The 24,289-nt window shown below is 43.1% G+C and overlaps 2 protein-coding genes across 2 annotated transcripts in view; both read left to right on the forward strand.

Annotated features, from left to right (window-relative positions):
- The window catches only part of NEU1 (neuraminidase 1), a 30,578-nt gene extending 16,042 nt beyond the window's left edge, over window positions 1-14,536 (forward strand). Inside the window, exons 4-6 of the mRNA XM_083352633.1 lie at window positions 3,068-3,253; window positions 7,837-8,056; window positions 11,660-14,536. Of these exons, the coding sequence (XP_083208759.1) occupies window positions 3,068-3,253; window positions 7,837-8,056; window positions 11,660-11,880 (627 nt within the window). The 3' untranslated portion in view covers window positions 11,881-14,536. The remainder of the gene's footprint in view (window positions 1-3,067; window positions 3,254-7,836; window positions 8,057-11,659) is intronic.
- Window positions 14,537-16,650: 2,114 nt separating this feature from the next.
- Window positions 16,651-20,306, forward strand: ATP6V1G2 (ATPase H+ transporting V1 subunit G2). Its single transcript, XM_083352647.1, has 3 exons — window positions 16,651-16,849; window positions 17,037-17,137; window positions 19,678-20,306. The coding sequence occupies exons 1-3, from the start codon at window positions 16,768-16,770 to the stop codon at window positions 19,849-19,851; spliced, it is 357 nt and encodes a 118-aa protein (XP_083208773.1). The 5' UTR covers window positions 16,651-16,767; the 3' UTR covers window positions 19,852-20,306.
- Window positions 20,307-24,289: the final 3,983 nt, after the last annotated feature.

Here is a 24,289-nt window from a genome sequence, read left to right on the forward strand (position 1 = left end):
TCCTAGAAACCTGAATTCTACCAGGTTTGTGGTAGGAAGCATCACCCATCCTTTCGGGGAGTGCTTTGGCTGCATGAAACGTGGCCCCAGGCCAAGGAATTCTCAGGTTAAAAGGAGAGGGAAGAATGAAAAGGGGATGTAAGGCTACATGAGTGAAATCTCTCAAGTTTGAAAGTATCAGCTTTCCGTTACTATTTTTAACTGCTTGATTCATTGGGGGAGGAGGGGTCCTTGCTAAGTTTCTTCCTCTGACCATTAAGCCACTGAGGCTCCCGGCCACTCTTGTCCGATTGTTTCCTAGGCAGCGCTCCCTCCCATTTTTCCCCAAGGTCATCCCCACACGCCATCCTCAGGTTGCAATATGGAAAAGCACACAGGCCTGGGGACGGGTGTTTGGGTGGATTGTCAGGACTCTGTACAACCTCCGTCTTCTTTATTTAACCCAGGCTTGATCTTAACTCTAAAACACAGAGTTAATACTTGGGTTAATCCCCTCCTGTGATTAAAAGTAAATGCTTAACTTCATGGCCATCTATATCAGAGTTCTCCAGCATTTCCGTCTTTGCAGACTGGGGAGGCAGAGGGGATGGTTTCGTGCAAGTGGCTGGCAAGCGCACACATGTTCATGCAGCTCCATTTGCGCAAGCCCCATGCACGCAGGACAACCCTTCACTTAAAATGAAGCGCATGCGCGCTCAGCCGCTGCTTGTGCAATTGAGGATGTGCGTGCGTTTCTGTGGCTTGGTTGAAAACCCCTCACAGTCTAATAGTGGGCCATAGCCCACCGGTTGGGCATCCCGGATCTATATTATGGAAATGTCTGTCAATTACGTAATTTCTTGAACTCATAGAATCACGAATCGTAGAATGTCATTTTGGAAAGGGTCTTGGAAACTGGCTACTCTAATGCTTTGTCTACTGTGAAAAGCTACTGCTACCCTATGTTATTTTTGTTCAGTCGCTAAGTTGTGTCTGACTGCTCATAACCCCATGGACCATTGTATGCGAGGCTCCACTGTCCTCCACTGTCTCCTAGAGCTTGTCCAGATTCATGTTCATTGCATCAATGACACTCTCTAACTGTCTCATCCCCTGCTGTCCCCTCCCCCTTTTGTCTTCCATCTTTCTTAACATCAGGGTCTTTTCCAGTGAGTCCTCTCTTCTAACTTGGTGGCCAAAGTATTTGAGATTCAGCAGCTGTCCTTCCAAAGGACAGTCAGGGTTAATTTCCATTAGGATTTACTGATTTGATCTCCTTACAGTACAAGGGACTCTCAAGAGCAGGGGTGTCAAGCTCAATTTCATTGAGGGCCACATCAGCATTGTGGTTGCCCTCAGGGGGCCGGGTGGGTATGGCCGGGGTGGGCGTGGCCTACTGGGTGGGTGTGGCTGGAGTGCATATGGCCTATTGGGTGGGTGTGGCCAGCTCTACATCGTTCGCATCAAGGGTGCCTATGGGGGCCTGGGCAGGAGTGGGACAGATCTGAGGGTCTCTGGGCCAGGGCCAAGGCAGCGGGGGCCGTTCCCTCACTGTTTCCAGGATGACTTCGCGGGCTGCATCAAACCACTTCGTAGGCCGGATCTGGCCTCCAGGCCTTGTGTTTGACATGTCTGCTCAAGAGTCTTCTCCAGCACCAACTACTACGTTATACCTGGTAGAAAGCTATCCATCCATATCCGGAATATGTTTAACCATATTCCAAGAAGACTAATCATTAATAAGGCATAGGTAATCCAGTTCTAATTGTTGGAGGAGACGAGAAAAAGATACTCATAAGAAATGTGGGCGTGATAACAGAATCCATAGAAGTCTCCAGATATAAGATATGGACATGAGCATCTACAGAAATCAGGCACTGATGTATAATTTATGTAGAAATAACATTTATCCCTTCATATATGTATACACCTCTCTCTCTCTCTCTCTCTCTCTCTCTCTCTCACACACACACACACACACACACACACACAAAGAGTTTATAGAAATAAGGTACAGATGTGGCATTAAATAGATTAAGCATACAAAAAAATAAAATAAGCTGCAAGTATAGAAATTTTAAAAAGCTGGAAAACCGGAGATCATGTAGAAATAAGAAATGAAGCCCAGTTACAGAAATCTAGAAGTAAAGAGATAAACCTTCAGTTTGGTTTGCAGAGCAACGAAAGCTCCCTTGCAGCAAAAAGAAAATAAAGTTTACTTCTTGTCTGTGGCCTGTTTCATTCCTAAGAAGAACCTGTCAAAGTGATTGCGAGACCATTGCAATGCGCAGCTCACTGGGTGAAGGGCATATTTTTAAAATGTCACATAAAAACACTCTCTGGTAGTAAGTTGCACCGTGTTAAACTTCTGCCAAAGGAACAGCTGGAGTTAAGTAGAATCTGTTGCAATGGAGTGGGGGGGGGGAGAAAGGCCATCCCAGATCAGCGGTTGAAAAAAGCCTTCCCCCAATCTTAAGCAGAGGCAGCATTTTCATGGAAGAATGAGGTGCGCCCTTCCCTTTCTCTTTTGAGAAAGGGGAGAAGCAGTGCAGTGCAGTGCGGTGCTAAAGGAAATAGCAATTAAGTGCTCACATTCCTAGCTGTCGTGCCCAGTAAACCAGAGAAGACAGACGGTGTTGCTTCCAAGCAGAGTTCTTTATTGCTCCATACATACACAGAGAATCTTGTCAAACTGAACCACTCCGCTATCTACATCAAGCATCTACTCTGAGAATATTAGTGTCAGAGAGAGACTGGCTGAGCCAGGGGGAAGGCATCAAGTGGGGAATTAGTCTGGAATTTCTACATAGGCACAAGTGGGCAAGGTCAGACACTCCCCCTGAATGCCGTTGAACCTTATCCAGGAGAAGAGTCCTGGGTTACAGGGAAGAGCAATAAAGTAGCTAACTGAACTCATGTGTGGATCTGGTTGTTCATGCCTGAGAGTTAGAGAGTTGATGTCTTCACCCTTTTCTCTCACACAACGTGTCTGGACTGTCTGTTATTCCTCTGAAAATGCACCTCTTCCCACTTTGGGGATCCAGTCCGCTATATTCCACCCCATTAACCAATCTGTCCTGGTTTGCAGAAACGCTACGAGCCCAAGAAGGGACGCTTGATCGTTTGTGGTCATGGGACTTTAAAGCTGGACGGGATCTCCTGCCTCCTCAGTGATGACCACGGCATGACCTGGTATTACGGGAGACAGCCCTTGCATGGCATCCCTTACGGAATGCAGAAGAATTACAGTGACTTTAATCCTGATGAATGCCAGGTCAGTATAACTGTGACGGTCGAAACTTGGCTATTTGGGTATGATGTCTCAAGAAGAAGGCACTGGTTTAGAACATTGTTTGTAGATGGTGGACATTTATACACAGCTTTGGGGAAAATATGAGAGAACCACTGAGCAAGCTATTAAGGAAGAACTTGGAGAGCAAATTACCAGATTAGAGATTGAAGAGAATCATGTGACAGAAACATTAATCAAGGCAGGGCTAGTGTTTGTTTCTCGTGATTTTCTTCAGACTCTGACCTGCATAACTTGTTCTTCAAGCTTGCTATAAGGAGGGACAGGACAAAGACTTCGGGACAGGTTTTCAGGATTATTTTCAGCTCTTCAAGCTAGGCCTAAGTCAAGAAACAGACATTGCAGGAATTTCAGAAATGCTATTTTATTGTTGTGAGGAATACGTCAGTAATCTTGAAAGCCCTAAACAAATGTCTCTGTGTCCCCTCTTAGGAAATAAAATCAAGGTGAGTTGTTTTGAGTTTCTGCCTCACACTTCCTTCAATCTGTGGACTGTGTCATCCCTTCCTTCCTTCCTTCCTTCCTTCCTTCCTTCCTTCCTTCCTTCCTTCCTTCCTTCCTTCCTTCCCTCCCGCCCTCCCTCCCTCCCTCTCTCCCTCCCTCCTCCTATGTGGTGCTATGTATTATATAATCGCTTAGAGAGTGCTGTAAAGCACTGTGAAGCGGTATATGTCTAAGTGCTATTGTTATTCCTTCCTTCCTTCCTTCCTTCCTTCCTTCCCAGCTCAATCCCTTCCTTTCTGATCAGCACTTTTACATTTTCCCAGGGTCAGTTCTACATTCCTTTTAGAATTGCAGTATTCTAAATATTGCACCAGATTATCTCAGGTTATACTGTAGTTGTAGGATTCCTGAGGATTCCCGTTAAACGGAAAGTTAGTAAGTTCTCTACATTTTAAATGGATTTAAAAGAGAGAGGGAAACTGGACTTCTTCATATTTCCAGAAAAGGATCATGAAACCCAGGCAACGTAATCCTGTATAAATTCATTCAGAATTTCATCCCAGCGAGTTTAGGAGGACTCAGAAAGGATGCCATACGAGGATAGATTGGAGATTACTGTAAGAGAGTCCCTAGAACAGGGGTCTTCAAACTTGGCCCTTTTATGACTCATGGACTTCAACTCCCAGAATTCCTCAGCCAGCATACCTGGCTGAGGAATTCTGGGAGTTGAAGTCTATGAGTCATAAAAGGACCAAGTTTGAAAACCTCTGCCCTAGAATTTGGCAGGCTGGGGACTTAGGCCAAATCGTGGAGTGCATATGCACTACTAATATCTCAGGAGCTGCCACAAAGAAGAGGGAGTCAAGCTGTTCTCCAAAGCTCCCGAAGGCAAGACAAGAAGCAACGGATGGAAACTCATCAAGGAGAGAAGCAACCTGGAACTAAGGAGAAACTTCCTGACAGAACAATTAACCAGTGGAACAACCTACCTCCAGAGGTGGTGAATGCTCCAACACTGGAAGTTTTTAAGAAGAGACTGGACAGCCATTTGCCTGAAATGGTATAGGGTTTCCTGCCTCAGCAGGGGGTTGGACTAGATGACCTCCAAAGTCTCTTCCAACTTTATTATTATTATTATAAAACTTTTATTCATAAAACATGAAACTCTGTCAACTGAACACTCAAATTGACTGGCACTAATGGTTGACACAGGTTGCTGCCAGCATCCTAGGTATCAACCAGGTATCTCCTTAAAATGTAAGATGTTCCAAGTAGCGCAGTTTTTTTGTAGCTTTGCTGGAGTTATTGCAGGAAGCTGCAATTTCTTGATTTGTTTTGCCAAGTTTTTGGACATAGTTCCCAGTGCCCCGATGACAACGGGTATCATCACTGTTACACGTTTCATCCATAATCGCACATTTTCGATGGCCAGGGCGCGGTATTTCGTAATATTTTCCAGTTCTTTTTCTTCGACTCTGGCATCTCCTGGTACAGCGATATCAATCAACTGTATGCTTTGGTTCTCTACAACTGTGATATCTGGCATGTTGTGTTCCAAATGGCGATATGTCTGTATTCGGAAGTCCCACAAGATCTTCACCCTCTCATTCTCGACAACTTTTTCCACCCTATGTTCCCACGACTTTTCGGACACAGGCAAGTCGTATTTTTTACACAATGCCCAGTGGATTAGTTTAGCAACTCGGTCATGTCTAGCTTTGTAATCAGTTTGCGTGATTTTGCTGAACTCACATATTAAATGTGAAACAGTTTCAACTTTGTTGTTGCAAAGTCAGCAATTTGGATTGTCAGTAGATTTTAGTATCTTCGCTTTCATGGCATTAGTTTGTAGTGCTTGTTCTTGAGCAGCCAGTATTAAGCCTTCCGTTTCTTTCTTGATGGTTCCCATCTTAAGCCATGCCCATGTCAAGTTGTTATCACATTTTCCTTCAATGTTTTACAAATGTTGTCCATGCAAAGCTTTGGCTTTCCATCTATTTAATCTATCATCCAGCCGTTTTTCCTTATATTCTGCCTTTGTTTCTCTTATTTTGATAATGTTCTCTGTTTTCACAGCCTGCAGCAATTTTTCTGTACTTTGATTCACATAGTCATTCAAACTTCATTTTTCTTCTTCTACAGTTTGGTGGATTTGCAGTAGCCCTCTGCCCCCTATTCTTCTTGGCAGGTACAATCTGTCAATGTCACTTCGTGGATGTACATGTTCAAAAGTTTACACGTTTTCCGGTCTGTGCATGTTCAAAAGTTTACGCGTTTTCCGGTCTAGGTGTTACAATTCAGCCAATGTCCAGTTGATAATTCCAGCTGGGTAGCGTATCACTGGGACTGCCCATGTATTAATGGCTTTAATTATATTTCCACTATTCAGCTTTGATTTTTAGTATTTTGTGGACTCTTCTGATGTATTCCTTTTGTGTTAACTCTTTGACTTTTCCATTCAAGATGTTATCTGCTTCCAATATGCCTAGGTATCCTTTGGTAGTGCTTTCATAACACTTCCATTTCCCAGTTATATTCCTTCTATTTTTCCCATTTTTCCTCGTTGCATGGATAATATAGCACATTTTCTATTATTTATTATTATTATTATTATTATTATTATTATTATTATTTTATTTTATTTTATTTTATTTTATTTTATTTTATTTTATTTTGATGTGATGCCTCAGCTGTTTCATGGGACTGATACACGGGCATCTCTTCTTTTTCCAAATGGCTCTGGAGACGTGGACTCAGTCCTAATGACCTTGCCAATACTATAGTGACACATGTTGACAGCATATGCCAATTTTTCTATCTACAGGTATTCCATGACTTTCAACATTCATTTAGTGACCATTCGAAGCTACAGCAGCATTGAAAAAAGTGACTCATGACCATTTTTCACACTTAAGACCATTGCAGCATCCCCGTGGTCATGTGATCAAAATTCAGATGCTTGCAAAATTCGGATGTTCATATTTATGACGGTTGCAGTGTCCTTGGGTTCATGTGACCATTTTTTTGTGCAAGCAAAGTCAATGGGGAAGCCAGATTCACTTTACAACCCCGTTACTAATTTAAGAACCACAGCGATTCACTTAACAAATGTGGCAAGGAAAGTTGCAAAATGGGGCAAAACTCACTTAACAAATTTCTCACTTCGCAACAGAATTTTTGCTTTCTGTGGTCATATGTTGAGGACTACCTGTACTGTATTTTATAACTTTAGCCACAGACATCCCAGAATCCTATGTACAGGTAGTCCTCGACTTACAATCATTTTTTAGTGACCATTCAGCACTGAAAAAAATGACTTACGGCTGTTTTTCACACTTACGACCTAGCGGTATACCCATGGTCATGTGATCAAAATTCAGACTAACCAACTGGCCTGTACTCATGACGGTTGCAGTGTTCTTGGGGTCATGTGACTTTGCTTTTTGTGCAAGCGAAGTCAATGGGGAAGCCAGATTCAGTTTACAGCCCTGTCACTAACTTAACAACGGCGATGATTCATTTAACAACTGTGGCAAAGAAAGGTTGTAAAATGGGGCAAAATTCACTTAAGAGCTGTCTTGCTTAGCAACAGACATGTCGGGTAAATTGTGGTTGTAAGTCAAGGACTACCTGTAATCCAGACAGATTTGTTTGTTTGTTAAACTTACATGTCGGCCATCTTGTCAAGGCCGCCTCTTGGCAGCTCATTGCCCTGTTCACCGCCCTGAGTCCTTCAGGAGAAGGGCGGTATACAAATTAAATTATTAAATTAAATTATTAAATTTGGGTAATTAAATTACAGTTAAGATTTCTGGAGCATGACCTTGGATGGTTTAAACAAACTGGCAATGGAAAGTGTGAGATCTTACCCAAACGAGGAGAGAAAGAGTACTGGTGTTTTATCCCAAATCACCTTTATTTCATTGGCAGGCTCATGTGTTCTGTGTAGTAATCATTTAGCTTTAAAAAACGTGAGCCTAGTCACTGCGACTCACAAAGCGTGGCAGTAGAAAGTGTGAGACTCTGCCCAAATATACAGGAAAGAGAGAACGTTATCGCTTATCCCAAATCTTCTCAGCTTCACCGGTCTCCTTTCCTAACAGCCCTATGAGCTACCGGATGGCTCCGTGGTGGTGAACGCCAGAAATGAGAATTTCTACCACTGCAGATGTCGCATCGTGGTCCGCAGTTACGATGGCTGTGACACCCTTCCGCTGGAGAACGTGAGATTTGACGAGCGTTTAGTGGATCCTGCAGTGGCTGCGGGGGCTCTTGTCAAATCTGGTCTGGTTTTCTTCACAAATCCAGCCCATCGTCAGTTGCGTGAGTAAAAAAAAAAAAAAATCAAAATATTGGGATTGTCTCTCTCTCTCTCTCTCTCTGTTTATGTATTTGCACTTGGGTGTACAAGTTGCACAGTGCTACTGTTTGCTTGACCTTAATGCAGAGGTCCCCAACCTTTTGGGCACCAGGGACCGGTTCTGTGGAAAGAGGTTTTTCCGTGGACCTCAGGGGGCGTGGTTTCATGTCCTGCCTGCATCCCGTGAATGGGGCTTTGCTTGTTTGTGTGGACCGGTTGCTGGTATGCCTCAGCCCAGTACTAGTCCACGGCTCGGGGGCGGGGGGGGGCTGCCTTAGTGTATTAAACCACAATTGGCCAAATTCACTCAAACTGGTGGGGTGGGAAATGTTTTTGCTGATTCTCCCCATACACGATGAAAGGTCTGCAACTGTCAGGAACAAATTTTCATAGCTGTAATAGCTGTAATAGTTTTGTTTGTTGTGTACTTATAACTAAACACAGTACAAAGATGTGAAATTATGCCAGAAGATAGTACATTTAGTCAGAGCATTATAATAAAGAGCTTCTGAACGAAAAGGTTCATTACATAACAATAATATTAATCACAGTACATCCAAAATGGCAGGTAAGAAATCATCATGGACAACCTAATACTGAAGAATAATTTTTAATTTAATTTTAATTTAATTTAATAATATTTGTATACCGCCCTTCTCCCTGAGGACTCAGGGCGGTTCACAGGGCAGAATAAAATTACTGCTGTCCAATTATGGGCATAATTTAACTTGTAAACTCTAAAAATCGACTAAAATTCAGGTCACTAGCGCTGCGTGTAAAATCATTACCAATACCACTGAAATTGTAAGATTAGCCTGTTAATGGCAAAGGTGAATAGAGATTTAAATAGCTTAGGTAAAACTGTAGAATAATAACAGAAGCTTCTGTAAATCTGCAGCATAATACGGGAAGATAACTAAATATAGCTAAGGTGAAACATGAAATCAACTATATCACTAACATCTAAAGATAGATAAGGATTTATTTTAAAGCGATTTCACAGGGGTCCTGGAACAAAAAGAAAAGAAAAGAAAAAGCATTTTAAAGAAGAAGAAAAGGCATTTTCAGGCTTTCAAGACCATCTTCATGGCCCTCTACGGCGCTGACTGAACTAGCAGCAGTGCTGTTATCTTGTAGCCTTCTGCAGTTTGCCTGTTTCATAATCTGATGTTTGACTACTGTTGATCATCTGCTTTTTTGTACTTTGGCCCATAAAGATGCCCACTCCGGAGAAAGAGCGGGATCTTTATAGTCCTGGGTCTTCAAAGAGATCTTTGTAACCTACTTTATCTTCACAAGAGAAAACTGCTCTAAATATGCACATAGAAGAATTCAGGCAAGTGCTCACAAATAAGCCAGGCTGTCCTACATGAGCAGAGCATCAGATCCATAGCAGTTAAGGAGAGAGAAACCAGGTTACATACTAGAAGCAGGACACATTGCGGAAAAAAGAAGTACAAACAGGAGACAATGAGGGATTATTTATTAAACTTCATGCAGTAATGGTCTTCATCTGTTGTTTTGGCTCCAAGGTTTAACAGTGAAATCAGATTCTGTTTAAGTCATCTTATCCAAGGTGGATGGCGATTCAGTGCCTGGAGAAGATGACTTACTACAGAGTTGGGGAACCATGGCCCCTTTATGACTTGTGGACTTCAACTCCCAGAATTCCTCAGCCAGCATAGCTGGCTCAGGAATTCTGGGAGTTGGTCCACAAGTCATAAAAGGGCCGTGGTTCCCCATCTCTCGCTTACTAGATGAGCTGAGTGAGGCAAAATATTTAAGAAAGATCTATACCAGGGGTCTTCAAACTTGGCCCTTTTATGACTTGTGGACTTCAACTCCCAGAATTCCTCAGCCAGGCATGCTGGCTGAGGAATTCTGGGAGTTGAAGTCCACAAATCATAAAAGGGCCAAGTTTGAAGACCTCTGATCTATACAAAAGGTATTTCCAATAAACAAACAAACAAACAAACTTAACTATACCTCAAAATCTGTTCCAATTTTTTAAAAAAGAACTTTTGGTTGAAGGGGACTCCCAGAATCTTCCAGAGATTCATGGGCAAATGTATCCAACTAGGAGGTACTATGAAATTGTCTGGGTGATATTATTATTTATAACACTACTGCATTAAATAAAGCACAGTCTGCAGCAGTTAAAAGATTTTTCCAGTTGTAAAACAGCAAGCTTAACAAGCCAGCCAGCCAGGTGTCAGCTAGCATTTTCTGAACTAGATTACCTTGATCACCAAGAAATTAAGCCAGAAGAAAAGAAGGTATTAGCTGTTCCAGAGAGTGTGATTTTTCCTTGGATATTGGGGTTGGTTGTTTTACACTTTGCTTTTTCATCAAAGCAAACACTTTTGCGGACTTAAATAAGAAAGAGCCTACTGTAATAAAGTTTGCTGGTCTCAACACATTTTTCAGGAGTTAAAAGCTGTTTTATGTGGTCAACCTGGCTGAAACAGGTCAAATTTTAACCTGCCTTTGGTTTTACGTCTGAATGCTTCTGGGGTTGGGAGCCGTGTTAAAGGAAAAGTTTGATGATGGTATGCTTAAAAAAGGTATTGCCAGCCCAGATTTGTCTTCCTCTCTAAAGGAAAACAAACATTTGAATAAAGATGTGGTGGTGGTAGATATGTTGGATAAATTAGATAAGAAAAATAGAGAAAGGTATAGAGTTATTTTGATGATAAAATGTTATCATTATTTCGATGGGAAAAAATGAGGTGGTAAGAATACTATTTCAAAATTGATACAAGTCATAGGATTTTTAAGGGAAAGCTGGAGGAAAAAAAGCTCAGGCAATTATCTAGGAATAACCTTAAAACCCCAAGGACAGATTAGCTATCAGAAGACAGGGGGCTTTTGACTTTCACAGTTTAATCTGTAAACAGATCCTGAAATTCTTGGAAATGACTGGATCCCGGTGAAGACTTTTCAAGAGGAATGTAGAATAACAGTGGGTGTGGGGAGACACCAGAGAATTATGAGACCCTGAAATGTTTAACCCATTGAACCTCTTGTTAATATATGCAGATATCGCTAAACCAGTGTTTCTCAACCCTGGCAACTGTTAAGATATGGGGACTTCAACTCCCAGCCCTCTGGCTGGGGAATTCTGGGAGTTGACGTCCACAGACCTGAACGTTGGCAACGCTGAGAAATACAGGTAGTCCTCAACTTGCAGCCGTTCACTTAGTGACCATTTTTTTTAAAAAATCCCATTTATATCCCGCCCTTCTCCAAAGACTCAGGGCGGCTTACAATTTAAAGCACAAATCAATGTGCTTAGCAATAGCCTTCATTCTATGTATATGCCTGCTTATTAGGGCTTTCCCCCCCCAAGCGGCATTATTACAAAGTCAGCTTCTTGCCCCCAACAATCTGGGTCCTCATTTTACCTACCTGGGAAGGATGGAAGGCTGAGTCAACCTTGAGCCTGGTGGGACTCGAACCTGCACTAATTGCAGGCAGCTGGTGTTACTTAAGGAGGCATTAGCCCACTGCTCCACCAAGACTCTTTGAAGTAAACCGCTTTATGGATGCTTTCCTTTCCATTGCAGGGGTCAACCTGACTCTACGCTGGAGCTTCACCAACGGGTCTTCTTGGTGGAAAGAGCCCTTGCTGATCTGGAGAGGCTCCAGCGGCTATTCCTCCATGACAACCCTGGAGGGTAATTCTCTGCCGGACGATCACTGTCTCTTTATTATTTACGAGAAGGGCGAGGTCGAATACACAGAAAGCATCTCCGTGGCCAAGATTAGCCTCAACGGGCAGCTCTGATCATCCTTCCTGGGCATTGAAAACATTTTCAAAAACTTGTCATTGCAGGGAAAGGAAAATCTGTGCTGAGACTGGGCAGAAACCAAACGAAGTGCTGTTGGGTGGGTGGGGGGAGTCTAAAGAATGCAACTGAAGGACGTGGGTAGAACTTGGGCATGTCCCAGCAGAAGTCGGAGCGACGACAGAAGACCACCTATTTATTCTCAAGTCGTGCCCTGCACTTCTCCTGGTGCCTGCCTAATGAGCAACACACCCCTGGAATCTCTCTTATTTCTTTCTGGCATCCTGAGGAAGCATCTGTTTTCCTGTGCTTTTCTCACACTGACGAACGTGTGTAGATTTACAGAAATTGTGGGTAGATCGGGTAGGGATGGGCAGCTCCCCGGAAGGAAACAAAAAGGCAGACTCGGATCAGATTTGCGAGGACTAAATTTATGCCACTTTCTACTGACTTTCTCCAAAAAATAAAATGGAATCGGGAGCAGAAGGTGTTACTTGCTCGGCCAACTCCCCCCCCCCCCACACACACACACACATACACACCCACTAAAATCTACATCAACGTGCCTGAGGGTTTGGAAGCAAGAGTGTGCAGGAGAAGAAAATCAGTTTTTTCTTCAGCGTTGCCGACTTCTGTGATTTCAAATGAATGTATTTAAAAGCTGTATCCCCATTTTTCCCGATGGGGCAGGTCGTGAATTTTAGAGCACAAAAAGTGGGGGGGGGGGGGCAGGCAGGGAAGCAAACAAAGAGGTGACCGTTTTGAAGTACATTTGTAAAAAAAATATTTGTGGAGATTCTCAGTCATCCAGATCGTGCTTGTCCCCAAGGTTCTTTTTCAAGAGGCAGCCAGACTTGTTTTGTTTTCCTTTGAAGAGGTTCTGCTTCTCACCCAAGAAGATTCTTCAGTTCTGGCGGAAGTCCAGTTAGCATCTTTGACCAAGCATCTTTGGGTTGTAAAAATATTCTTCACTGAAATGAGCTGTTTGCATCTACTATTTCTACGCCGACGGATTGCAGGAATGAAAAATCCATGGCCCCACCTCCAAAATAAAAAAAACCTTTAGTTTTTACTCCTCCAGAACCTCAACATCAACAAAATGGCTGCATTTTGGTGGCCTGTCTTTTAAGGATGGATTGTAAGTGGTTTGTACTTCATAGATACTGTTCCCTTTTCTACCCTAAACATTCCAAGTTTACCAACCTAAAACTGTTAAGTTTGAGAAATGCTGCTCTAACCAGTTGGAGTGCTTACCCTTGACTTATATTTTAATGATGAATCTTCACGGATGTGTTTCTTTATGCCATAAAGTCGTGGCCACTTTGGGCTAGCTAGAGGATAATCTACACACATTTTGCTTTTCATTCGCACATCTCTTTGTGAGTCGATACTGAGAACTTAGTCCTCCAGTTATGTCCTCTATGAAGTCCATACCGTGGCTGTGTGAATCAGTTTAGTCCTCCAGGCAATTATTTTTCCCCGTTTCCTTTAATGTGCAATCTTATTTGATGGGCCAAGTTTTGGGGAATTGATTTTTTTTTTAATTACTGGGATAGTCATGTTATTTTCAACATTTTTTTATTAATTGATTGGTTATAAACCATCAAAGTTTTTGATGTGGGCGTTAGGAATGGAAATCAACTAGATAGCAGATAATCAGTCAATGAGTCAAACAATTTTAACACCCTGGCGGGTGGCCAGCTTAATTCCACTCCCCAAAATTCTTTTCATCGTTTAAAAACCGATAAGATGGTAATTTCTGACACCAAAACCACCCATACAAGAGTGGATACAGTTAATAAAGCCAGCAAATTCACCTTGAGCTCCAGGCAACAGTCAGGTAGCATAATTGATGTCACGAACCTAGTTTTTGGAAGATATCTGGGCTCAAGGACATGACGTAAGCTATAGATTTACATAGGCTGATCAGAAGCGTCATGGAATAAAAAGCTTTAGTAATTGATAAATTGAGCAAGGACTTTTTCCCCCCCATTTTGAGCATGACAATTTTAAGCAAGGGTGCTGAAAGGCTGCTAGTTACATGGTGGGAATGGCTTTATTTTGATCATAAATAACCTTTATCTATTTATGGGCTCTGCTTCTTACACCACCAGATCTCAGGAGGGCTTGAGCCACAGCCAATTAAAAGCAAACCTTTGCAAAATGTCCTCCCATGAAACTACAAGACGTAATTGTCTAAACAAGGAAAACTCAAAAAGAAGAGGGGAGGGAACCATTATTTCTGTCGTGATAGTTTTATTTATTTTAATCTTGATGTTTACATGGTTTGCATTTTTAATCTTCAGTTTTATGAGGAGTGCCTTTATCCAGACATTGGAAGTAAAACCTCTTCAGTTACTGGAAGATATTAAACTTGTTAATGAAATGAATGAAATGTGATTCCTTTTGTTCATTCAGCAGAGGTTTATCTCAGACTTCAGCTTCTTGCACCATAACTTATATTGTATATATCTATATATACACTTCCCCACCCCTTTGGAGAAATTAAGGAAAAGGCTTGGTGTTTTTTTAAAAAATTGTTCTATTGCTGACTGGGTGGCCTTTATAGACTTTTGGGTGAAATGGGAACAAAGGAACATGCCTTACGGTTTGGAAAAATAGATAATAGAAAAAAATAAAGTTTGTTTTTCTAACCATGAAGTATGAGATAATTTTGTATGTGTACTTAATAATTGTAAGGAAACTTGGGAGCTTGCTTGCTTTCTTTCTTTCTTTCTTTCTTTCTTTCTTTCTTTCTTTCTTTCTTTCTTTCTTTCTTCCTTCCTTTCTTTCTTTTGGGTTTTTCTCTATTGTTGTTGTTGTTAGCTGCGAAGTCATGTCTGACCCATCGCGACCCCATGGACAACGTTCCTCCAGGCCTTCCTGTCCTCTACCATCTTCTGGAGTCCATTTAAGCTCACGCCTACTGCTTCAGTGACTCCATCCAGCCACCTCCTTCTCTGTTGTCCCCTTCTTCTCTTGCCCTCAACCTTTCCCAGCATTAGGCTCTTCTCCAGTGAGTCCTTCCTTCTCATTAGGTGGCCAAAGTATTTGAGTTTCATCTTCAGGATCTGGCCTTCTAAAGAGCAGTCAGGGTTAATCTCCTCTAGGACTGACCGGTTTGATCGCCTTGCAGTCCAAAGGACTCACAGGAGTCTTCTCCAGCACCACAGTTCAAAGGCCTCAATTCTTTGGCGCTCAGCCTTTCTTACAGTCCAACTTTCACTGCCATACATTGCAACTGGGAAGACCATAGCCTTGACTATAGGCACTTTTGTTGACAGGGTGATGTCTCTGCTTTTTAGTGTGCTGTCTAGATTTGCCATGGCTTTCCTCCCCAGGAGCAAGCGTCTTTTAATTTCTTGGCTGCAGTCCTCATCTGCGGTGATCTTGGAGACCAGGAAAATAAAATCTGTCACTACCTCCATTTCTTCCCCATCTATTTGCCAGGAATTGAGAGGGCTCAGGTTTGTCTGAAAGTAAATCTGACAACGAAGGTTTCTAATCCAATGATTTATCTCTAGTAAGTGCAATGTGTCCACCCATTTTCTATAGACATTTTAGAACTGATAAAGGCTTCCAAGTATGAGAAGGCTATGAAAAAATGTCTCCCTGCATTTATTTTATTTAATAACAATGTTAAATACAGTTGTTAAGATGGTCTGGCAAACTTTTCAAGAACTCTTTTCTTCCCAATATATTTCAGATTGCACCTCCCATAATCTTAGCTCTTTATAGTCATGGTGATTATAGGAACTGAGGCATGTTAGTTCCTATGAGGATAGGACCATTTCGCTTTTTCCAGGAGAGATGCAGTGTAACATTTGGTCTAGACCAGTTTCTCAACATCAACAATTTTAAGATTGTGGCCTTCAGCTCTCAGCATACCCTACCCAGCATGCTGGCTGTGGAACTCTGGGAGTTGAAGTCCACACATCTTAAAATTGTCAAGGTTAGGACATTCTGGTCTAGAAGCTGTGAGTCTTATCATCAAATCCCACTGCCCCTTTAAAGTCCTTATGTAACCTTGGGCCAGGCGTCATCTTTCTGACTAAACTACTTCACAGGTTGGTTGTGAAACAAAAGAAGGATCTTGCCATCCTGAGCTTCTTGGAAGATGGTAGGAGAAAAATAACCACATCACTAATGCCAAGCACCATGATGTTGTCTTTGGCTTTTAAGCAGGGTAACACTGCTTTTTTCATCCTCTTGTCGTCCTAACCCAGGGGTAGGCAACCTCGGCTCTTTTATGACTCATGGACTTCAACTCCCAGAATTCCTGAGTCAGCTGACAAGTATTCAAAGCCCTAGACAAAAGCAAACCTGTCCCCGACTTACAACAGTTCATTTAGTGACTGTTCAAAGTTACAACGGCACGGAAAAAAGTGACTTATGACCATTTTTTCACACTTATGACCTTTGCAGCAGCCCCATGATCACGTGATCCAAATTCAGATGCTTTGGTAACTGGTTCATACTTACGATCGTTGCTGTGTCCCGAGATCGTGTGATCACCTTGTACGACCTTTCGACAAGCAAAATCAATGAAGGAGCCAGATTCACTTAACAACCGGTTGTTAAGTGAATCTGGCTCCGTGCAGTGATTCACTTAACAACTGTGTCAAAAAAGAAAATGGGTCGCAAAATGGGGCAAAAAGTCACTTAACAAATGTCTCACTTGACAAGAGAAATTTTGGGCGCAATTAAGTTCCTAAGTCGAGGAGTGCCTGTACCTTGCCAACTATTAAGCAGCAGAAACGCTGAAGAGGTTGGGCGCTAGGACCTTGAAGCACTTTGCTCAGAATTGGTCCCCGCTCTGCTGGAAGCAGAAGGCATCATCAGAGCCGCTTGGAGCATCGTTGCTGCGCATCTATTGCTACAGAAATATGGCCAGCCAGACTCAAGGAATCCAGCAGCTGCTGCAGGCAGAGAAGAGGGCTGCAGAGAAGGTGGCTGAGGCTCGAAAACGTGAGTTGGAGCTCCTGGTTGTTAGGGAAGGTGCTGGTTGAGAAGTGGGGTGGAGGCTGACAAGCAAAGTACTCACATTCTCAGGTGGAGAACGGCAGCATCTTTCAGCTTCTCATGGAGAGGAAGAATCCCAGGCCTTGAAAGGTCATTTCTGCCTTGTCCTTGGACCTCTTTTTCTCCATCCCAGGAAAGGCCAGGCGGCTGAAGCAGGCCAAGGAAGAAGCCCAGGCTGAAATTGAACAGTATCGCTTGGAGCGTGAGAGAGAATTCCAGCAAAAACAACAGGCGGTGAGATAAAAGGGGTTGGGGGGTTACTTAGCCCTGGAGTAATGAAAAACTGATGATGGAAAACAGAGAAAGGGTGACCTGGGGAGGAGAATAAAAGATGAGAAGGGGATAGGGATGGTGGAGTCGGAGCTTCTAAGGATGCATTATGGGAATTTGGCGAGGAGGAAGAGAGAATTGGTGGGGGGTGGGGTACAGAGGTCTGGATAGAGGAAGCCTGGAGTTGGGGCAGCCTTTACAACGGTCATAAGTGTGAAAAATGGTCATGTCATTTTTTTCGGTGCCGTTGTAACTTTGAACAGTCACTAAGTGAACTGTTGTAAGTTGAGGACTAATGGTACATGTGTGAGCTCACAGTTGGGCATACCCGGTGGAAGCAAGGGCAGGATAGGGTACATTTCTTTGAAGGCTCTTTTGTGCTCTCTGAGCTTGTTTTTTTTTTTGCAGACGTTTCATTACTCAAACTAGGTAACATCATCAGTGCTAGTAGTCGTGGTGCGAGATAGTCGGACTACTAGCACTGATGATGTTATCTAGTTTGAGTAATGAAAGGTCTGCAGGAAAACAACCAAGCTCAGAGAGCACCAAGGAGCCCTCACGTCAACCCTGAGGTACAAATGTGCTCCTTTATTAGTACCACATGTGGGCCTCAAATGCTTCAGACAGCACACACTACAACTGATGACGTTACCTAGTTGGGTACCGAGACATCTGCAAGAAAACAACCAAGCTCAAAGAGCACCAAGGAGCCCTCACATCAACCCTGAGGTACAAATATGCTCCTTTATTAGTATCACATATGGGCCTCAAATGCTTCAGACAGCACACACTAGCACTGATGACATTACCTAGTTGGGTACCGAGACGTCTGCAAGAAAACAACCAAGCTCAGAGAGCACCAAGGAGCCCTCACGTCAACCCTGAGGTAAAAATATGCTCCTTTATTAGTATCACATATGGGCCTCAAATGCTTCAGACAGCACGCACTAGCACTGATGACATTACCTAGTTGGGTACCGAGACGTCTGCAAGAAAACAACCAAGCTCAGAGAGCACCAAGGAGCCCTCACGTCAACCCTGAGGTAAAAATGTGCTCCTTTATTAGTATCACATATGTGCCTCAAATGCTTCAGACAGCACACACTAGCACTGATGACATTACCTAGTTGGGTACCGAGACGTCTGCAAGAAAACAAGCTCAGAGAGCACCAAGGAGCCCTCATGTCAACCCTGAGGTACAAATATGCTCCTTTATTAGTACCACATATGGGCCTCAAACGCTTCAGACAGCACGCACTAGCACTGATGACATTACCTAGTTGGGTACCGAGACGTCTGCAAGAAAACAACCAAGCTCAGAGAGCACCAAGGAGCCCTCATGTCAACCCTGAGGTACAAATATGCTCCTTTATTAGTACCACATATGGGCCTCAAACGCTTCAGACAGCACGCACTAGCACTGATGACGTTACCTAGTTGGGTACCGAAACGTCTGCAAGAAAACAACCAAGCTCAGAGAGCACCCAGGACCCCACACTTCAACCCTGAGGTACAAATATGCTCCTTTATTAGTACCACATATGGGCCTCAAATGCTTCAGACAGCACGCACTAGCACTGATGACATTACCTAGTTGGGTACCGAGACGTCTGCAAGAAAACAACCAAGCTCAGAGAGCACCAAGGACCCCACACTTCAACCCTGAGGTACAAATATGCTCCTTTATTGGTACCTTTCTTTATTATTGGACAGCCACGAATTGTAGGAAACAGGACAAGGAAGCCACGGAGGGCCAGGTCTGTAATTTCAGACATTCTTTTGGGCTCATTCCATTTCAGAATTAGCATACCAAGCCTATTGGAAGCTGAATTGACTATACTTTTGATTTTGTAGCGGGAAATTGTGTCGCTGTTCCATATTAAATTGCCGAGAATTTCTACAGTTTCCTGTCTGAACATGCTGACCTCTCCTATCCGGGTGGAAGGGAAGATACGTATTCAGTTGTTATTTGGAGTACTGGATTCATTTCAGATTAAAATTCCTTATTTGAGCTTTTCCCTTGACAGGTAGTCCTGGACTTACGGCCAGAATCGAGCCCAAAGCTTCTGTTGTTATTAAGCGAGACGTTTGCTAAGTGAGTTTTGCCCCGTTTTGCGACCTTTCTTGCCACAGTTATCAAGTGAATCGCTGCAGTTGATAAATTAGAAGCCCAGCTGTTAAGTGACATCTGGTTTCCTCGTTGACTTTGCTTGTCAGGAGGTCGCAAAAGGGGATCACGTGACACCCCCCCACCCCCACCCCCAAGACGCAGCAACCGTCATAAATATGAACCAGTTGCCGAGCGTCTGAATTGTGATCACCCGGTCAAGGGGATGCTGCAAAGGTCGCATCTGTGAAAGTCGGTCATGCCACTTTTTTTTCAGTGCCGTTGTAACTTTGACTGGTCACTAAATGAGCTGTTGTTATTTGAGGACTACCTGTCTTAGTGCTTCATTTCTCATTATTTTGGAACAACCTTGATTTTTTTTCTTCTTCTTCTCCAGGCGCTGGGCTCGCAGGGGAATCTTTCTGCGGAGGTGGAAGCTCAGACTCGCAAGAAGCTGCAAGCTATGCATGGCGGGCAGGCTCGGGGCAAGGACCAGGTTTTGCGTCACCTTCTCACCACTGTGTGGAATGTGCAGCCTCAAATTCACCCCAATTTCCGTCTGGCTGTCTAAAGAGCCTAGTGCAGGGGTAGGCAACCTCGGCTCTTTTATGACTCATGGACTTCAACTCCCAGAATTCCTGAGTCAGCATAGCTGACTCAGGAATTCTGGGAGTTAAAGTCCATGAGTCATAAAAGAGCCGAGGTTGCCTACCCCTGGCCTAGTGCCCCTGCCGGCAGTTGTCTGGGAGACTTCTGATGTACTCCTTACTCTATACGTTTTAGATCCCCAAGCGGCCGATTTCCCTGTTTCCCCCTAATTCCCGCAGCACTGTCTTATGCCTAAGGATATTTACCCATGTAGTAGGGCTATATTACTATTATCCTTCTCATTCTTCCCTCCTGCCTTCTCCTATTGGTATCACGTGATTGTATTATTTTGTCATTTGTATGTACGCTGAGAGCTTATGCACCAGAGATAAATTCCTGGTGTGTCCAATCACATTCGGCCAATAAAGAATATTCTATAATATATTCTATAGCCTCATTGAATCTTTCTTTTCCCAGAAGCTTCCCATTCATCATATATTCTATTGTATCTTGAATCAAGGCTGTGAATTGCACTTCACAAGAAGAAGGAGTATTAGGTACGGTTTGTCACCTTGAATTATTATTTAAGTATTAAAATAATTAGTCTGCCCAACAGAGGGCCAAAGAAAGCAATCGCCTTTCCATTTGTTCTGGACACTCTTCATAGAAAGACACGCAGACATTTTCAAAGAACATCTATAAATTATTCTGTATTCTCCAGGATTGCAGGTAGTCCTCAATTTACGATCATAGGATGTGATGGTCATTAAGTGGGTCATCATGCAACCGCTTCTGATTTTATGATTTTTTTTGCGATGGTCATTAAGCAAATGCCAAATGGGTCATAAAGTGAACCTATTGTTTGCTGTGGCCATTTTTGCTAGAAGTAAACCCTGGTTTCCAACAAAAATGGTGTAACTCACGGTTACATGTCTGCAGGATGCTGCTGCAAACTATTAGCAGGCCAATTGTCACAAGCACCCAAAATGTGATCATATGGCCACAGGTGCCTGTATATGCCCTGGTGGCACAATGGTTAGAATGCAGAATTGCAGGCTAATTCTGCCCATAGCCTGGAGTTCGATTCTGAATGGCTCAAGGTTGACTTAGCCTGCCATCCTTCTGAGGTCAGTAAAATGAGGACTCAAATTGTTGAAGGGGGGGAGGGAATATGCTGACAATTTGCCCAGAGAGTTCTGTAAAGCTCTACGGAATGGTACATAAGTCTAAGTGCTATTGCTATGCACCCATCAGAATTTTGAATCCAGATTGTCACTTTTCCAGGGTCAGTCGGAACTTTGAGTAGTCATTTAGCATCTGGTCATAAGTAGAGGAAGGGACGTGGTAGCTCAGTGGTTTAGGATGCTGAGCTTGTCGATCAGAAGGTTGGCAGTTTGGCGGGTCGAATCCCGAGTGCCGTGTAACAGAATGAGTGCCTGTTACCCGTCCCAGCTTCTGCCAACCTAGCAGTTCGAAAGCACGTAAAAATGCAAGTAGAAAAATAGGGACCACTACGGTGGGAAGGTAACAGCGTTCCGTGCGCCTTTGGCGTCTAGTCATGCCGGCCACATGACCACGGAGACATCCTCGGACAAGCGCTGGCTCTTCGGCTTTGAAACGGAGATGAGCACTGGCCCCTAGAGTCGGAAATGACTAGCACGCATGTGCGGGGGAACCTTTAGCTTTACCTTTTACATAAGTAGAGGACTACCTGTAGTTTGTTTTTGGCTTAGTTTTCATTTTTAAAGGGGCTGTACAGTCGGAAGAGCTGATCTGCCAAAAAAAGGTCCACTTTCTTTCACAACCCATTGCTGGATCTTTCCTTCCATATTGCACTCCCCTGTGGCATGAAAGGGTATGTCTAGAAATGTGAAGGTTTGAAGATTACCATTGTGTTGTTACCTGCTACGTGTATTTGTGTGCTGAGGCTGAGAGATACCATTTCTGCTCTGTTGTACCCTGATTAATTTGTTTCCTTCCTATATCTCAAAAATCCTGTTTATCCGTAACTGAACAGTTCAATAAAAGTGGCAGGCAGTTAAACCAGGAAAAAAAATGTGGTGTTTTTTTTCCATGCCAACTCTGCAGTAGGAGGGACATTTGTCTTGTTAGTTTAAACCATGTGAACTGGCTGCTCCTTCCAACATAACAAGATTTCTCTTTCTTAATCGGGCATCTTGCAAACATTTTGCAATTCATCTCCCAATGTCTCCCACTAGTATAGACTGCTCTCTGGGCAATGCAATTTGGGGCACCAGATTAGGGAAATCTGGCACAAACATTTTAAGCAATTAAAAAGATTTTAAACCCATATAAGACAAATGCAAAAAGAAAAAAAAAGGTTCAACATATCCAAATACAGAGAAAACAATCCAGAACTTACAACAACACAGGATTTTTTAATACACACAAAATGATTCAGCCTAGTAGGAATCCTTCAGATGGAACGAAATCCTGGAGAAGGAGGGAAAGACACCTGGGATGGAAGACTAACAGAATAATAGAGTTAAAAGGGACCTTGGAGGTTTCTAGTCTAACCCCCTGCTCAAGCAAGAAACCATTTCAGATGAATGGTTGTCTAATCTAATCTATGAACTAAGGCTTGCGACCAAAGTCAAAAATAACAAAAAAAGCTTCTTTCAACATATAAGAAACAAGAAAAAAGTTAAGGAAATGATTGGTCCATTAGTGGGGGAAAGTGGCAAGAAGGTGACAAGCAACAGGGAGAAAGCAGAACTATTTAACTCGTTTTTTGCATCTGTCTTTACACAAAGGGAAAAAACAGTCCAACCTACCAAAACCAGTGCCATAAAAACCAGAATAGAAACGCAAGTTAAGATAGGCAAGAAAATAGTAAGTGAGCACCTGTCCAGCCTAGATGAGTTCAAATCACCAGGACCAGATGGATTACACCCCAAGGTTCTCAAGGAACTGGTAGACGTGATCTCAGAACCACTGAACTATATTTTACAAAGATCCTGGAGCACTGGGGAACTACCAGAGGACTGGAAGAGAGCTGATGTAGTTCCCATCTTCAAAAAAGGGAAAAAAATAGATCCCGGAAACTATAGACCTATCAGCCTGACCTCAATACCTGGGAAGATTCTGGAAAAGATAATCAAACAACAAATCAGCGAACACCTTGATGCGAACAAAGTTATCACTAAAAGCCAACATGGGTTTGTCAGAAACAGATCATGCCAGACAAACCTTATTGCATTCTTTGTCCAAGTGACAAAGCTAGTGGACCAGAGGAATGCTGTAGATATAATTTACTTGGACTTCAGTAAGGCATTTTATAAAGTAGATCACAACCTACTACTTGATAAGATAGAAAAATGTGGGTTAGATAGCATCACCACCAGATGGATTCGTAGCTGGCTGACAGGCCGTACTCAGCGTGTGGTCCTCAATGGAACCGCATCTACATGGAAGGAAGTGTGTAATGGGGTGCCCCAGGGCTCGGTTCTGGGCCCAGTGCTCTTCAACATCTTCATCAACAATTTGGATGAGGGGATAGATGGGGAACTCATCAAATTTGCAGATGACACCAAGCTGGCAGGAATAGCCAATACTCCAGAAGATAGGCTTAAAATACAGGAGGATCTGGACAGACTCGAACACTGGGCACTATCTAACAAAATGAAATTCAATTGTGAAAAAAGTAAGGTTCTACATTTAGGCAGGAAAAATAAAATGCACAGGTATAGTATAGGTGGTACCTTGCTCGATAGTAGTAACTGTGAGAGAGATCTCGGATTCCTAGTGGACAATCACTTAAATATGAGCCAGCAGTGTGCTGCAGCTGCCAAAAAAGCCAACACAGTGCTAGGCTGCATTAACAGAGGGATAGAATCAAGATCACGTGAAGTGCTAATACCACTTTACAATGCCTTGGTAAGGCCACACCTGGAATACTGCATCCAGTTTTGGTCACCACGATGTAAAAAAATGTCGAGACTCTAGAAAGAGTACAGAGAAGAGCAACAAAGATGATTGGGGGACTGGAGGCTAAAACATATAGGGAACGGTTGCTGGAATTGGGTATGTGTAGTTTAATGAAGAGAAGGGTGAGGGGTGACATGATAGCAGTGTTCCAATATCTCAGGGGCTGCCACAAAGAAGAGGGAGCCAAGCTATTCTCCAAAGCACCTGAAAGCAGGACAAGAAGCAATGGATGGAAACTAGTCAAGGAGAGAAGCAACCTAGAACTAAGGAGAAACTTCCTGACAGTTAGAACAACTAACCAGTGGAACAACCTGCCTCCAGAAGTGGTGAAGGCTCCAACACTGGAAGTTTTTAAGAAGAGACTGGACAGCCATTTGTCTGAAATGGTATAGGGTTTCCTGCCTGAGCAGGGGGTTGGACTAGATGACCTCCAACTACTACTTCTTCTTCTTCTTCTTCTTCTTCTTCTTCTT

Source organism: Vipera ursinii (genome assembly GCF_947247035.1).
Source record: "Vipera ursinii genome assembly, chromosome: 2".
Classification (NCBI taxonomy): domain Eukaryota; kingdom Metazoa; phylum Chordata; class Lepidosauria; order Squamata; family Viperidae; genus Vipera; species Vipera ursinii.

Bases quoted from the DNA above. Each gene is read 5' to 3' on its own strand.
- ATP6V1G2 (XM_083352647.1), top strand. From the start codon at position 16,768: ATGGCCAGCCAGACTCAAGGAATCCAGCAGCTGCTGCAGGCAGAGAAG. The intron at 16,850-17,036 runs GTGAGTTGGAGC...TCTCCATCCCAG, and splicing joins GGTGGCTGAGGCTCGAAAAC to GAAAGGCCAGGCGGCTGAAG. The intron at 17,138-19,677 runs GTGAGATAAAAG...CTTCTTCTCCAG, and splicing joins TCCAGCAAAAACAACAGGCG to GCGCTGGGCTCGCAGGGGAA.